The sequence below is a fragment of the Ochotona princeps genome, chromosome 5 (genome assembly GCF_030435755.1).
Source record: "Ochotona princeps isolate mOchPri1 chromosome 5, mOchPri1.hap1, whole genome shotgun sequence".
Taxonomy (NCBI): Eukaryota; Metazoa; Chordata; class Mammalia; order Lagomorpha; family Ochotonidae; genus Ochotona; species Ochotona princeps.
In genome coordinates this window covers 8011398-8024822 of record NC_080836.1, presented here as the reverse complement: position 1 = coordinate 8024822, position 13425 = coordinate 8011398, and the positions used below count along the sequence as shown (strand labels likewise).

Here is a 13425-nt window from a genome sequence, read left to right as displayed (position 1 = left end):
TGTCCAACTAAGCTAGTTTCTTGGCATATATCTAGAGATACTGAAAGCAGATTGAGCTGTTACATTTCATATGTACAGTATGACAATCCATTAGTGAACGAACAAAAGCTTGATTGAGAGATTGCTTTATGGAAGGGTTGTCAATAAGTGCTTGGTCTGTAGTTCATGTGGCTGTTTGCCTAGAGTTTTCAGACCAGTTGGGGTGGGGGACAGATGGTGAAATAAGCTCATACAACAGGGTATCGGTGCTGGGTCGACCTTAAAAGTCATTGGAGTAGCTTTTTCAGGAAGGCAATTATCCAACCCTTGAATACTCCTCCCCCAGAGTCTCACTGTTCTTTCCCTGAGTTCTGCAGAGAGAGGTAAATGTGAGGTCAGTCATATTGCATGTAGGGCTGCAAGTTTTTATTGGCGTTCTGATCAGAAGCAGCACATGTATCAAAGGTCACTTTTAATTTAGTCCTTTAATTTTTTTGTGAGCCAATACTTTCCCATTAAAGCATGGGATTTAAAGCCAAAGCCAGCTCACAGCCCATGTGTTATGGGAATAGTACCAGCTCACTTAGTGAGCAAACACTACTTGCAAGGCAGAGTTGTGAAACTTTTTGAGAATTTATGCATAACCAACCTGATGATGAAGTGCTGTTTTCACTTCCAGTTTATGGATAAGAAGGCTCAGGCATAGTGAGAATTGTTTGTTTGTTTGTTCTGTTTGTTCAAAGTGCCTTAAGTTCCAAAGCACAAGTCCCCAACTTGTGACCTCTCCTTAAGCCGAGGAGTCAGCTAAAACGGAAGTGATTCCAGCTCACAGAATTAGCAAGTTTGCATTTTGAGGCTCTCTATCCTAGCTGGCTTTCTGATAGAATGTAAAGCTTGGGGCTGGAGTGGAGCAGGGATAGGTTTGGTCTTTGATGTCTGTAATAATTTAGGTTGTATACTTACTAGCTCAGTAAGCCAAATGCCCATTTTCTGTCTTGGAAATAGAGAAGAGGGAGCAATTGCGAAGTGTTGAGCAGGAAATGAAAGCATGGCACACAGAAACCCTAGTCACAGTGACTGATGTGCCAACCTTCATTTATAGTTAATATACAAATTCTTCCTAACTTAGGGAATTGTGTGATGAATGATCTGTAAGTTAGCATGTAGCATAAAGGAGCAAAATGATCAAGAGCCAGGCCTTTGAGGTCAGATTTTCTAAGTGTCTTGGAGATGGTGAGCAAACTCATTCTCTGAACTTCAATTTTCTCCTTCATAAAATAGAAATAATGATATTTTTCTCATGACATTATTGTGAGGTTAAAACAAGAGAATCTACTGTAATTGCCTAGCATATGTCTGGTATAAAACTGGTTGTCCTTATTGGACTGTCTTTCCCATCTGTCTTTTTCAAGATTTATTTATTTTATTGGAAAATCAGATATACAGAGAGGAGGAGAGACAGAGAGGAAGATCTTCCATCTGATGATGTCCTCCTCATGTGGCTGCAATGGCCAGAGCTGAGCCAATCCGAAGCCAGGATCCCAGAGCCTCTTCCAGGTCTCGCACATGGGTGAAGGGTCCCAAGGCGTTGGTCCATTCTTGACTGCTTTCCCAGGCCACAAGCAGGGAGTTGGATAGGAAGCAAGGCTGCTGGGATTACAACCGGCATTCATATTGTATCCTGGAACGTGCAAGGCAAGGACTTTAGCTGCTAGAATACCATGCCAAGCCCCTTCTCATCTGTGTGTTTTTATAGTTTTACCACCATCTCCATACCATTATTCATCATCACCACAAGCACCGTCATCATCGTTATCTGTTATATCCCCATTTCCACCTGTTACACCTTCATTATCACAAACACTGTCACTCCCACCACTATTAGCACTCCTGCTGCCATCCATCTGAGAACCACCAATAGAGTCCTCATCATTCTTTCCTCACCATTAGTATTATATGTGTCCACCTGACTGCTGTGATTTGTAAGATAGTATATAGGCAGAGTCATTTATGATAGGAGACCACGATAGAAAGATGCGATTGGATTTGAACTTAAGTACAGCTGTTTTCTGCTGTATCTTCATTGGCAAGGAAGCTTGATTTTTAATCTTTTTATTCACGTCAATGGAGTCAATTGTAACACACGTGTTTATGACTTATCAAAGAGGAGATTTCTGCAGCTCTCAGGGCATGGGTTTCTTCACAACAGAGAAGGAGTTGTCTAGCTGGCCCCAGGATTCTAGCTATCTAGGAGAAAACCGTGGGAAGCACAGCAGACCCAAAAACATCTTGCCTCAACTCTTAGATCTCAAATCTCTGTTTCCTACATTTTAAGAGTAAAAATCAATTGTGAGCACACACACATCACTCATATTTATTATTTCATGGTTATTACCACTAGTTCTTACTTCAGTACTAATCTCCATCATGAAGTGGGCTTGCAACAATTTCTTCCACCAGTTCAGATGTCTGTGCCATCTACACACTAATTGATCCTCTCATCCCTCTTCCTGTTCTTCCCTTGGTTGCAGCTCCTTCTGAGGTCACCTTTGCCGTCGATGTTGGAAATGGTCCCCTGGAGCTCATTGTCCAGTCCCCTTCTCCTCTGAATGACAACCAGTGGCACCATGTCCAGGCTGAGAGGAACCTCAAGGAGACCTCACTGAAGGTGGACAACCTGCCCCAGAACACCAGAGAGACCATGGAGGGTGGCCATTTCCGACTGCAGCTCAACGGCCAGTTGCTTGTAGGTAGGAGACATCTTAAGCCACCTGTTGTGTGTGTGAGTACAAGACCACAATCTGGGTGCAAGGAGAATGCTCCTTTATTTTAGGCCTGGGGAATGATTGGAATGTGTCACAGAGCTCTTAGGATCATACAAGTAATACTGTATATTCTTTGATGTAGCACAGCTGCACAAGATTATGCTAATTATTCCCTAATTTTGGTTGATCTCAGGCTCTTTTGCTGTCTTTTCTTCTTATGGACATTATCTTCACATCTTCAGGCCCTGCTTTGGATTGTTATCAATACACTCAATAGCTGTCTTAGGAATCGACTCTACACACCTCAGGAGGTACACAGAGAGAAAGGGGAATGATAACTAGAGACAGCTCTGCCATCATCTAGTTCACTTCCCAAATGACCCAACCAGTCGAGGTTTGGCCAGTCCAAAGCCATGGACCCATAAATCCATGATAGTTTGACCAGGCCCCAAGCATTTGAGCCTTCTTCCACTGTTTCCCCAGGCATGCTAATAAGAACCTGGACGAGAAGTGGAACAGTCAGGACTTGAACCAACACTCTGACATAGGATATTGCATTTCAGACAGTTGCCTGACCTGTTGCTCACCATGCTGGCTCCTAAACTTCTGTCTTAATTCTGTTTTCCATACAGAATTTGGAAACACCCTTATGTTTGTTGTTCAGGAAACATGCTGTTAAAATATACAACTTTACTGATACAAATGCAGTGTGATATTACTTACTAAAATGTATGTTTGTATTTATCGGCTGAGATACTGTTTGGTCTCAGAGGGACCATTCAATCAGAGCAGATCATTACTCAGCAAGGCAGTCAACTGGCATCACTGCTAGGGATTCCATTGTCTGCTGAGCATCAAACACAGGCTGTGTTCACACTGGCGTGTGGCAGGCTCACATGCTGATGCTTCAGTGAATGGGTGGTGCTGGATTCCTGGAACCAACACTGCAAGTTCAGGTTCTTTTATCATTGTGATAATAAATGACATGTGCAACCAGGTTGCCATACGAGTGAGAGTTGTTCAACAGTATACACACACACACACGAGTGCTATTTTTTTTTCATGCCCTTGTGTAAAATGTCTTCTTCTGTATTTATCTGCCATGGCATATTTCCAAATACACTACAATTACACATTTGGAATTTTTGTGAAGATGGGACCTTGTGAGACTCATTTGTAGAACTTTACTTGCTTGTTGTTATATTTTTCTTTCACGGACCCATTGGCATCTCCAACTTGTCTATGCTGTTTGTGCCAATATAAGCTGATGTTATTCCAGACTCACATTGCTCTGGGGAAAACACTAGCTCTACTTGATTACTCATGACATTTGAAGCTTTACTTCTTCTTTCCCCCAAATCTGCTCCTGCTCCCTGGCTGATTGGAAAGGCACATTCCTGTTTTCAGGTGGAGCACATTGCACTCAGTGGCCTCCGTACTGAGACTGGGCAGACTCAGTACACACGTTCATGTTGTGCTACAACACTTCAAACTCATGGCATACAGAGTCACACACTCGGGCACACTGGTGTAGTCTTTGTGGAGTAGGAGGTTACATGTTATCTTTGTCAGTGGCTCGTGAGAATTATTTTCCTGATACATAGTTTTTCAGGGAAGCTGCTGTCCCAAAATAAATCTTATAACACATATCCTGTCCACCAAGATAAGATGATTGAAAAATTGTCTTCCTTATCCATCAACTAAAGTCACTGTGTATGGAGGTTGATACTTTTTTTTTTTTTAATGGATGACCAAACAAAGAAAAATAATGCTTTTCAACATTATGTGTTCTGATGAGCAAGCCTCATTCATCCAAGTTTATGGTTTCCAATTCAAATAATATCTTGAAGTAATTTTCTTTTTTTATTTATTTTTTATTGGAAAGTCAGATATACAGAGAGGAGGAGAGACAGAGAGGAAGCTCTTCCATCCGATGATTCACTCCCCAAGAGACCACAATGGCCAGAGCTGGACCAGGAAACTGGACATTCCTCCAGGTCTCCCACACAGGCACAGGGTCCCAAGGCTTTGGACCATCCTCTACTCTTTTCCCAGGCCACAAGCAGGGAACTGGATGGGAAGCAGGACTGCCGGGATTAGAACTGGCACCCAGATAGGATCCCAGAGCGTTCAAGATGAGGACGTTAACTGTTAGGCTGTCGTGCCAGATCCCAAGTAATTTTCTTAGGAAAAAGAAAAAAAAAACAAATACAGACTTCTAATGTTTCCTATAAATTACATATTGGAAATTTCACTGAGTCCTTTTCAAAGCTGGTAGGGGAACCAAGAGCACCAGCAGGGAGTTCTCCTTTGTGCTTTCGTTCAGTTGTTGTGGAAATGTCCCTCTGAGAGTGCTGGTTCCACAAAGATGGATGATGAAGAAAGACCTGGTTCCTCAAGCATCTTCGACCCCTCACCCCACTGTTCTCTGACATTAGGTCACTGTCACATGTAATGGTTGTAGAGATGGTTATTTCAACTTTCATAATCAGGAAGTGGAGCAATAGAACTACCCATTCAGCAAAATTGGGCCTCTTCCTGGAGATATTGAAAGTTAAATGTCTTTAATTTGTCCCCATAGCCCCCTTCAGTAGTTGCTGACTCTGTACCCCCGTATTTAACCAAAGTTTTTGAAATGTTTATTACAACCTCTTTCACTTCAGCTGGAACTCTTTTCATCATACAGAGGTCTCCATGGGGATCATAATGGGCAATTAAAACAAAGTGGAATTTTCTTTTTTCTTCCTGAGTATTTTTTTCCTATTTACAAAATACAACAAGGGTGATACTGTCTTCTTATTCTCCTCTTGTATAACATTAATATAAAGAGAATATAGTTCATACATTTCATAAACACAGTTCTGTCATTTTAAAAATATTTATTTGCTTATTAATTGGAAAATCAGAAAGAGAGAGACCTCCTACCCACTGGTCCATTCACCAAATTTACTCAAAGCCAGGAACTTCCAGGGCAAAATCAGCATCCAAGAATTCCATGTGAAATTCCAGTACAGGGGACAGGCACCCAAGCACACAGACCTTCTCCAGCTACTTTCCCAGGCACATCAGCAGGCGGATAAATTGAAAAAGAGAAGAGATAATATGACATCCTAATTGATTGCTTTACTCACCATACCACAACGCCTGTAACAACAGCCTTCTGTGTATGCATCTCCTTCTTCATTTATTCATTTATTCTTTTTTTAAAAGATTTATTCATTTTATTACAGCCAGATATACACAGAGGAGGAGAGACAGAGAGGAAGATCTTCCGTCCGATGATTCACTCCCCAAGTGAGCCTCAACGGACCGATGCGCGCCGATCCGAAGCCGGGAACCTGGAACCTCTTCCGGGTCTCCCACGCGGGTGCAGGGTCCCAATGCATTGGGCCGTCCTCAACTGCTTTCCCAGGCCACAAGCAGGGAGCTGGATGGGAAGTGGAGCTGCTGGGATTAGAACCGGCGCCCATATGGGATCCTGGGGCTTTCAAGGCGAGGACTTTAGCCTCTAGGCCATGCCTCCGGGCCCTATTCATTTATTCTTAAGCTTCACCATCTTCATGATTTCTGTCATAGAATGAGTGTTCAGTTGTTCTGAGAATGCAGAGAGAAATGTAGGTGAGTTCCCATATTTAGTTTCCAAAAGAATGTCAGGAGTCAAAATTAATAATCCCACTTTATTTCTGCCATTTGTTCATTTTATTATTATTATTATTTAGTTGAAAGGAAGAATTACGGAGAGAAAAGGAGAAGCACACAGAGAGAGAAAGAATGACTTCCGTGTACTGGGTCAGTCTCCATTATTGTGGCAATGAATGTCTAGGGCCAGGAAACCAGGATTCTGCAGCTCCTTCCAGATCTCCCACACGGATGCTGGAATCCAGGCCCTTGAGAAATTTTTTGGTGTTTTCCCAGGTGCATTAACAGGGAGCAGCTGGGACTCAAACTTGGGCTCAGATTGGATGCCAATACTTGAGGCAAAATTTAATGTGCTTTGCCACAAAGCTGGCCCTTCCGACTATCTTTTAAAGGAGAAATGTAATATGAATTCATTTTCCCTCACAGCCTGTGGAGACAGATCCTGTGATTTAGATCACATGGAAACTCTTTGTGGGAACCAGTAATTTGATCCTCCTGGAACTTCCGGTTGTCCAATTTATAACTCAAGAAACCAAATTTACAAAACCACCACTGACTTGGAGACAGAATTAAAATGATTAGAAAAGGTACAATCCGGATCATTCTGGACAGTGAATGATATCCCTGAAGATTCAAGGGCCCGGTGTGAGGGATGCCAGAGCCAGAGGGACTTGCTTGTGCCTTTCTCAAAGCCAAGGTGCTGTTGTACTGAAGTGACTCCGGTTCTGAAGGGAAAAATCCATCAAGGGTTCCTGAAGCTGTCATGTACCTTGGGGCTTTCTGAACTTTTCAGGTCTCTGGCTACAAGAAGGATGAGCCAGAGAAGGAAGCAAGAAAGCCCTTGAGCACAGAGTACGTAGTCCAAGCCTCCCCCAAAGTGTTGGTGATAGATCAACCCTGTGTTCTCATCCTGTTAGCAAGTTTCTTCTCATCATGGAAGAAAGGGATTTGGATTCAAATCCATTTTGGTAAGGGGGTAATTTTGTTAGAGCAGCACAATGCCTGCTCTCTGAATTTAGCTACTAGCTTTATCTGGAAAGTCATAGGCTAAACAAACATACTCATCTGTCTGCTTAGTGTGGAGGAGCTGAGGGACATGCAGTGGACATAGGCATTGGCTGTGCAGGTCCACCTTAATGAAAGGACTTGGTACCCCAAGGCTGGGAGTGCTCCTGGTAAATGGCATTCACATGCCTGCCCATTCAGTACCTCCTCAGCTGCAGGCCAACAGGTGGCCAACATCATGTCCTTCTCAAAGGGATCAGAAGCCAGTTTTTCTAATCCTCACTATGCCTGTTTCTACTTTCTATCCATGGGTCCACACGTATCATTCCCAAGGACTGCATGTAAAAATGACCTCACCATTTTAACTGCATCTCAGCGCATGTTTGTTGATGTCTCCAACTTGTGACACAATCAGCAAGTTCTCTGTGCAGCATAAACATTTAAAAAGCCAAGTCATTCTCTAAACCAGAATTTTGGGCCTGCCTTGATAGCCTAGTGGCTGAATCTTCACCTTGTATGCCTGGGATCGCATATGGATGATGGCTCCTGTCCTGGCTGCTCCACTTCCTATCCAGTTCCCTGTTTGTGGCCTGAGAGGGCCCTAGGGGACAGCCCAAAGTCTTGGGATCCTGCACCCGTGTGAGAGACCTGGAGGAGGCTCCCGGCTCCTACTTTTGGAACACCTCTACATTAAAGTGGAACTAAATCACTCATTTTCCAGTTTTTTAAATGATGAAAGTATCCAGGAGAAATATGGAATTTAGTTCATTGTGTGACCGAGTCCACATGCCGTTGTGTCGTTGCATTTTGTCTGACTCTGCAAGTGAGATACCCCCTAGTTTGGGGCATTCTGATCAGGTGCTCTGAGCCTCAGACCTCCATAAATATGGTTTTTGTTTCCTTCCAGGGTCACTTTTTTCTCCATTTATATGCTTGACGACTAAGTCACGCCTAGTAAATGGGCCAGACACCTTGTATTCTTCACTTCTGTTAGAAGACTGACACTAGCCAAATAGATGAAAAGTTATTACAATCCACCATGGAAAGTGACTGCAAAATACGAGAAATGAAAACAAAACCAAACATTTGCCTGCCTCAGCCCTCTTTTTTTTTTTTTTTTAAAGATTTATTCATTTTATTACAGCCAGATATACAGAGAGGAGGAGAGACAGAGAGGATGATCTTCCGTCCGATGATTCACTCCCCAAGTGAGCCTCAACGGGCCGGTGCACGCCGATCCGAAGCGGGGAACCAGGAACCTCTTCTGGGTCTCCCACGCGGGTGCAGGGTCCCAATGCATTGGGCCATCCTCGACTGCTTTCCCAGGCCACAAGCAAGGAGCTGGATGGGAAGTGGAGCTGCCGGGATTAGAACCGGCGCCCATATGGGATCCCGGGGCTTTCAAGGCAAGGACTTTAGCCACTAGGCCACGCCTCAGGGCCCAGCCCTCCTTTTTTTATTTCTCATTGTCTGTAGGAAGGAAATGAGCATTCCTCTCTGATGTGCTTCTGTGTCTAACTGCTTCATCTTGAGGGTGAAAGGAGATTTCTCCACCAAAACTGACACAGGGGAAAACATTTAGAAATGCTCTGTTTGACAAGTTGAGGTTCACTTATCAGAACTAAACACACTGACACTGTAGAGTTTGATCACTACTTGAAGTAAGAAACTTCAGTTTACCTCTTTGCAGTGCCTTGTCTCCACCTTTAGACAGAGCGTGACGAGTCTGGCTGGTGACCTGGTGTGGTTTTGAAAAGGCTGTCAGTCCTCCATTCCAGCCCATATCACCAACCTCGCTTCTGATTACTTTGTTACCAGGTTGCATAATGTCTGAAATTATTTGAATCATATTCGTTCATTCATTCACTTAATTTGAAAAACCCAGGTGCTGATGGAGAGTTCTTCCCATAGCCTGGTTGATTTCCCAAATCAATGCCTGGAAAACCTGCTGCTGATCCAGGCTGAAGCCAGAAGTCAGAGAATCAGTCAGGGGCTCCTATATGAATTCCAGGTGTTCTAGTACTTGTAATATATGATGTATTGCCTCGCATGGTATTTATTAGCAGGAAGTTAGCATTAAGAGCCAACCCAGGGCCCTGAGGCGTGGCCTAGCAGCTTAAGTCCTCGCCTTGAACACACCGGGATCCCATATGGGCGCCGGTTCTAATCCCGGCAGCTCCACTTCCCATCCAGCTCCCTGCTTGTAGCCTAGGAAAGCAGTCGAGGATGGCCCAATGCATTGGGACCCTGCACCCGCGTGGGAGACCCAGAAGAGGTTCCAGGTTCCTGGCATCGGATCGGCATAGCACCGGGGGTTGAGGCTCACTTGGGGAGTGAGTCATTGGACGGAAGATCTTCCTCTCTGTCTCTCCTCCTCTCTGTATATCTGACTCTGTAATAAAATAAATAAGTCTTAAAAAAAAAAGAAGAGCCAACCTAGAAGTCTAATCAGAATCTCCACACCAAAATTCTTTTTTGTTTCAAGAAACTCTTGAGTCTATCCTCTAATATACAATCATGTTTCTTTATTATATATATGTGTGTGTGTGTATGTATACACATACACATGTATGCAGACATACATACATTATATATATACTTGAAAGAGGTACATAGAGAGAAAGAGGGGAGAGAGAGCTTTCAATCACTAATGCACTCCCTCAATGGCCACAATGGGCAGAGATGCCTTGGTCTGAAGCTGGAAGCCAGGAGCTTCTTCCAGGTTGCCCATGTGGATGAGGGGACTAAAGCCTTGGACCATCCTCTGCTGCTTTCCCAGGCCTTTTTTTTTTTTTTTTTTTGCAGTGAGTTGGGTCAGGGTCAGATGTGGCAAAGCTAGGACACAAACCAATACCTATATGTGATTACTGGTGGTGCAGGTGGATAATTAGCTTGCTTTGACCCCAGCAGTTTGGCTTCCTATTTTATATCTATAGTCTCCTGTAAGATGACAACGCATTTTATGAGAATTTAGTAGGCTCATATTTGGTAATGTAGAATAAGGAATTAGAAATCATGAATGCTCTTGCAGGTACTAAGGATGCAGAAAATAATTGCAAGAAAGCCTTGCCGTTGATTTCTTCCTTTCTGCCTTCTCCTTTCCATCAGCACTTTCAGTAGACATCAAACACCTACACGTCCTTTTCACACCCCTAGTGTACGCATACCTAATCAATCCTCATTATTACAAATAACCAAACCACAATATGTTTCCATCCAATGCATTAGATAGCAACTACAGGGTGAGTTATGTTGCACAGGCAAGACCAATTTTAAGTGAGAAACAGAGGTGCCATTTGGAAGAGTGACTATGTCACCTACAGAATTTGAAATAGAGTGTGTGTGTTTGAAATGTTGCCTTCAACTGAGTTCTTTGGCATCTCTCAGGATTCCCATTGCTGAATGGACTCCCGCTATGCGACTTCATTTAACATCTTGGTGGGTTCTTTCTTACTGCGTATTTTTCCTGGAGTTAGAGGATTAGGGGCAGCCTGCTGGATACTGTGTTTCCAGTGGAAATGAAAGACTCAGGAAGTTCTGGTTATACTCCTTTCTCAAGCCATTACTCTCAATCAACAATGGGTTATGGTGCTAATCTGCATTAGGTATAGATACCTTGTCTTCCTAACGGTAATTCCATTTGCTTATTCACTTATTTTGTGACAGAGACATAGAAAAAGAGTCAGAGACATCCCCACCTGCCACTTTGATCTCACAGATGCCTACAGCAGCCAGGCCTGGACCAGGGCAAAGCCAGGAGCTGGGATCTAACCCAGGTATCTGTGCTGTGCTGCATGAGCCTTAGGAAGGGATTCTGCTATTGTGATCCTGAAAGCATTCTTCTAGTTTTGTCCAAAAGAACTTGGAGATCTGGATTTTCACTGTTAAGTCCTTTGAAGCACAGAATTACATGGAATTTATGGCTTCTCTCCCATTAGCTGAAGCGGTGTAAGGTCCCAGTCTAGAACTACATGCATTTTCCCCCACACCCCAGGCTCTTTGTTTTCTATTCACAGCACACATTGGCAGTGTTACAAAAAGGTAATGTAAGGTAAGGTAATGTTACCAAAAGGTAAAGTTCAAAACAAAGGCTTCTAAATACTGAACCTGTGTTGTCTTGTTTTTTTGCCCTTAGGAGGAACATCATCAAGACAGAAAGGTTTCCAAGGATGTATTCGTTCTTTACGTGTGAATGGACAGAAATTGGACCTGGAGGAGAGAGCCAAGGACACATCTGGGGTCAGGCCCGGCTGCCCAGGCCACTGCAGCAGCTACGGCAGCCTCTGTCACAACGGGGGCAGGTGTATGGAGAAGCAGAGTGGCTTCCTGTGTGACTGCACCAGCTCACCGTATGAAGGGCCCTTTTGCAACAAAGGTATGCCTGACATGTAGTTAAAACATCAATACTATGCATTTAGAAAGCAGAGCAAAAGAGATAGAGAGAAACAGAAAGGAAGAGATTTTATTTACTGGTTGACAGACGAAATTGTTGCCCACAGTGGCCAAATCTGAACCAGGCCAATTCTGGGAGCCTGAATCACTGCCTGGGTCTTCCATTGGAGTAAAAGGGGCCCAAGTGGTTGGATCATCTTTTGTTGCTTGCACAGGGAACAGGATCAGAAAAAGAGCAGGCGAGACTTGAACAAACTCTCCAATATGACACACTAGCATTGCAGGCAGTGGCTTAATGCACTACTGTATCATGATGTTGGTGCCAGACACTTTTCTTGTTTCCTTATACAAATGTTATAACTGCTGCACGCTATTCAGGCAGCGATCAGGCCACATGACACCCACTGCCTGGAAAGGCCCTCCGCAGTTATTCTGTTTTCCTTGGTTTAGACTCAATATACTTGCACAGATTCATTACTCTTATATGAAGACGCAGCTAAACTGGGTGGATAATTACAGCACAGCAAACTCTTGAAGGCAGTGATGGCACCTGAGGGATGGAAGCGACGGACTCTCAAGTGTGTTGTATTTGTGAATAATAGTAACATTCTCTATTCTGTTCCTTAATCTAAAGATGTCATCAAAGAATCATAATATCTGACTTTGGAGGCATCTTGAAAGTGCTAACTCCACCTAATTGGTTTTTTCAAGAAGTATATCATAAGTATAATAATAAAAACAACGTTGAATGCCCAGTAAAACCTCCTTCTTCTACATATGTTCCCCAAGACTTATTTTACTTCTTCTTATTAATTTTTTTAAAGATTTAATTATTTTTATTTCAAAGTCAGATATATATAGAGAGGAGGAGAGATAGAGGAAGATCTTCTGTCCATTGATTCACTCCCCAAGTGGCTGCAGTGGCCAGAGCTGCACTGATCCGAAGCCAGGAGCCAGGAGCATCTTCTGAGTCTCCTACACGGATACAGGGTCCCAAGGCTTTGGGCCGTCTTCCACTGCTTTCTCAGACCACATGCAGGGAGCTGGATGAGAAGCAGGGCCACCAGGATTAGAACCGGTGCTCATATGGAATCCTGGCACGCTCAAGGCGAAGATTTTAGCTACTAGGCTACCGAACTGGCCTTTACTTCTCCTTAATAATGTTAAGCTTTTTTTTTCTTTATTACATTGCTTATTATTGAAGAGACAGGGCAATAAGGAGAGAGGGATCGTGCTGTCATCTGCTGAATCACTCCCCAAAATCCCAAGGCTGCGCTCAAGGTTGGGAGCCAAGAGTTGAATGTTGCTGTCCCACACAGATGTGACCCACATTGGTGGGAATCTCCCAAGGTGGACTGCTTGAATCATCAGTGCTGCCTCTTGAAGTTTAGATTATCAGAAAACTCGCATCAAGAATGGAGGCAATTTTAAACTCAGGACAAAAGGATCCCAACAGTAACCGTAATTACTAGACCTATCTATCACCCATTCTCAAACCCTGTGAGCTCTGCTCAGAGGCTCCTGTTTTGTTCATGACCATTCTGAGGCCAGAAAGCAAGTTACTACAGTTCATTCCCTGATATCCTGCCAACATTTCAAAAAAAAGATTCATTTTATTTTTTATTGAAAAGTCAGATATACACAG

General features: G+C 43.5%; 1 protein-coding gene across 1 annotated transcript in view; it reads left to right on the top strand.

The window, feature by feature from the left end:
- LOC101519617 (contactin-associated protein-like 5) overlaps positions 1-13425 on the top strand; it is a 384664-nt gene that overhangs the window by 293136 nt on the left and 78103 nt on the right. Inside the window, exons 18-19 of the mRNA XM_058664176.1 lie at positions 2511-2729; positions 11524-11763. Of these exons, the coding sequence (XP_058520159.1) occupies positions 2511-2729; positions 11524-11763 (459 nt within the window). The remainder of the gene's footprint in view (positions 1-2510; positions 2730-11523; positions 11764-13425) is intronic.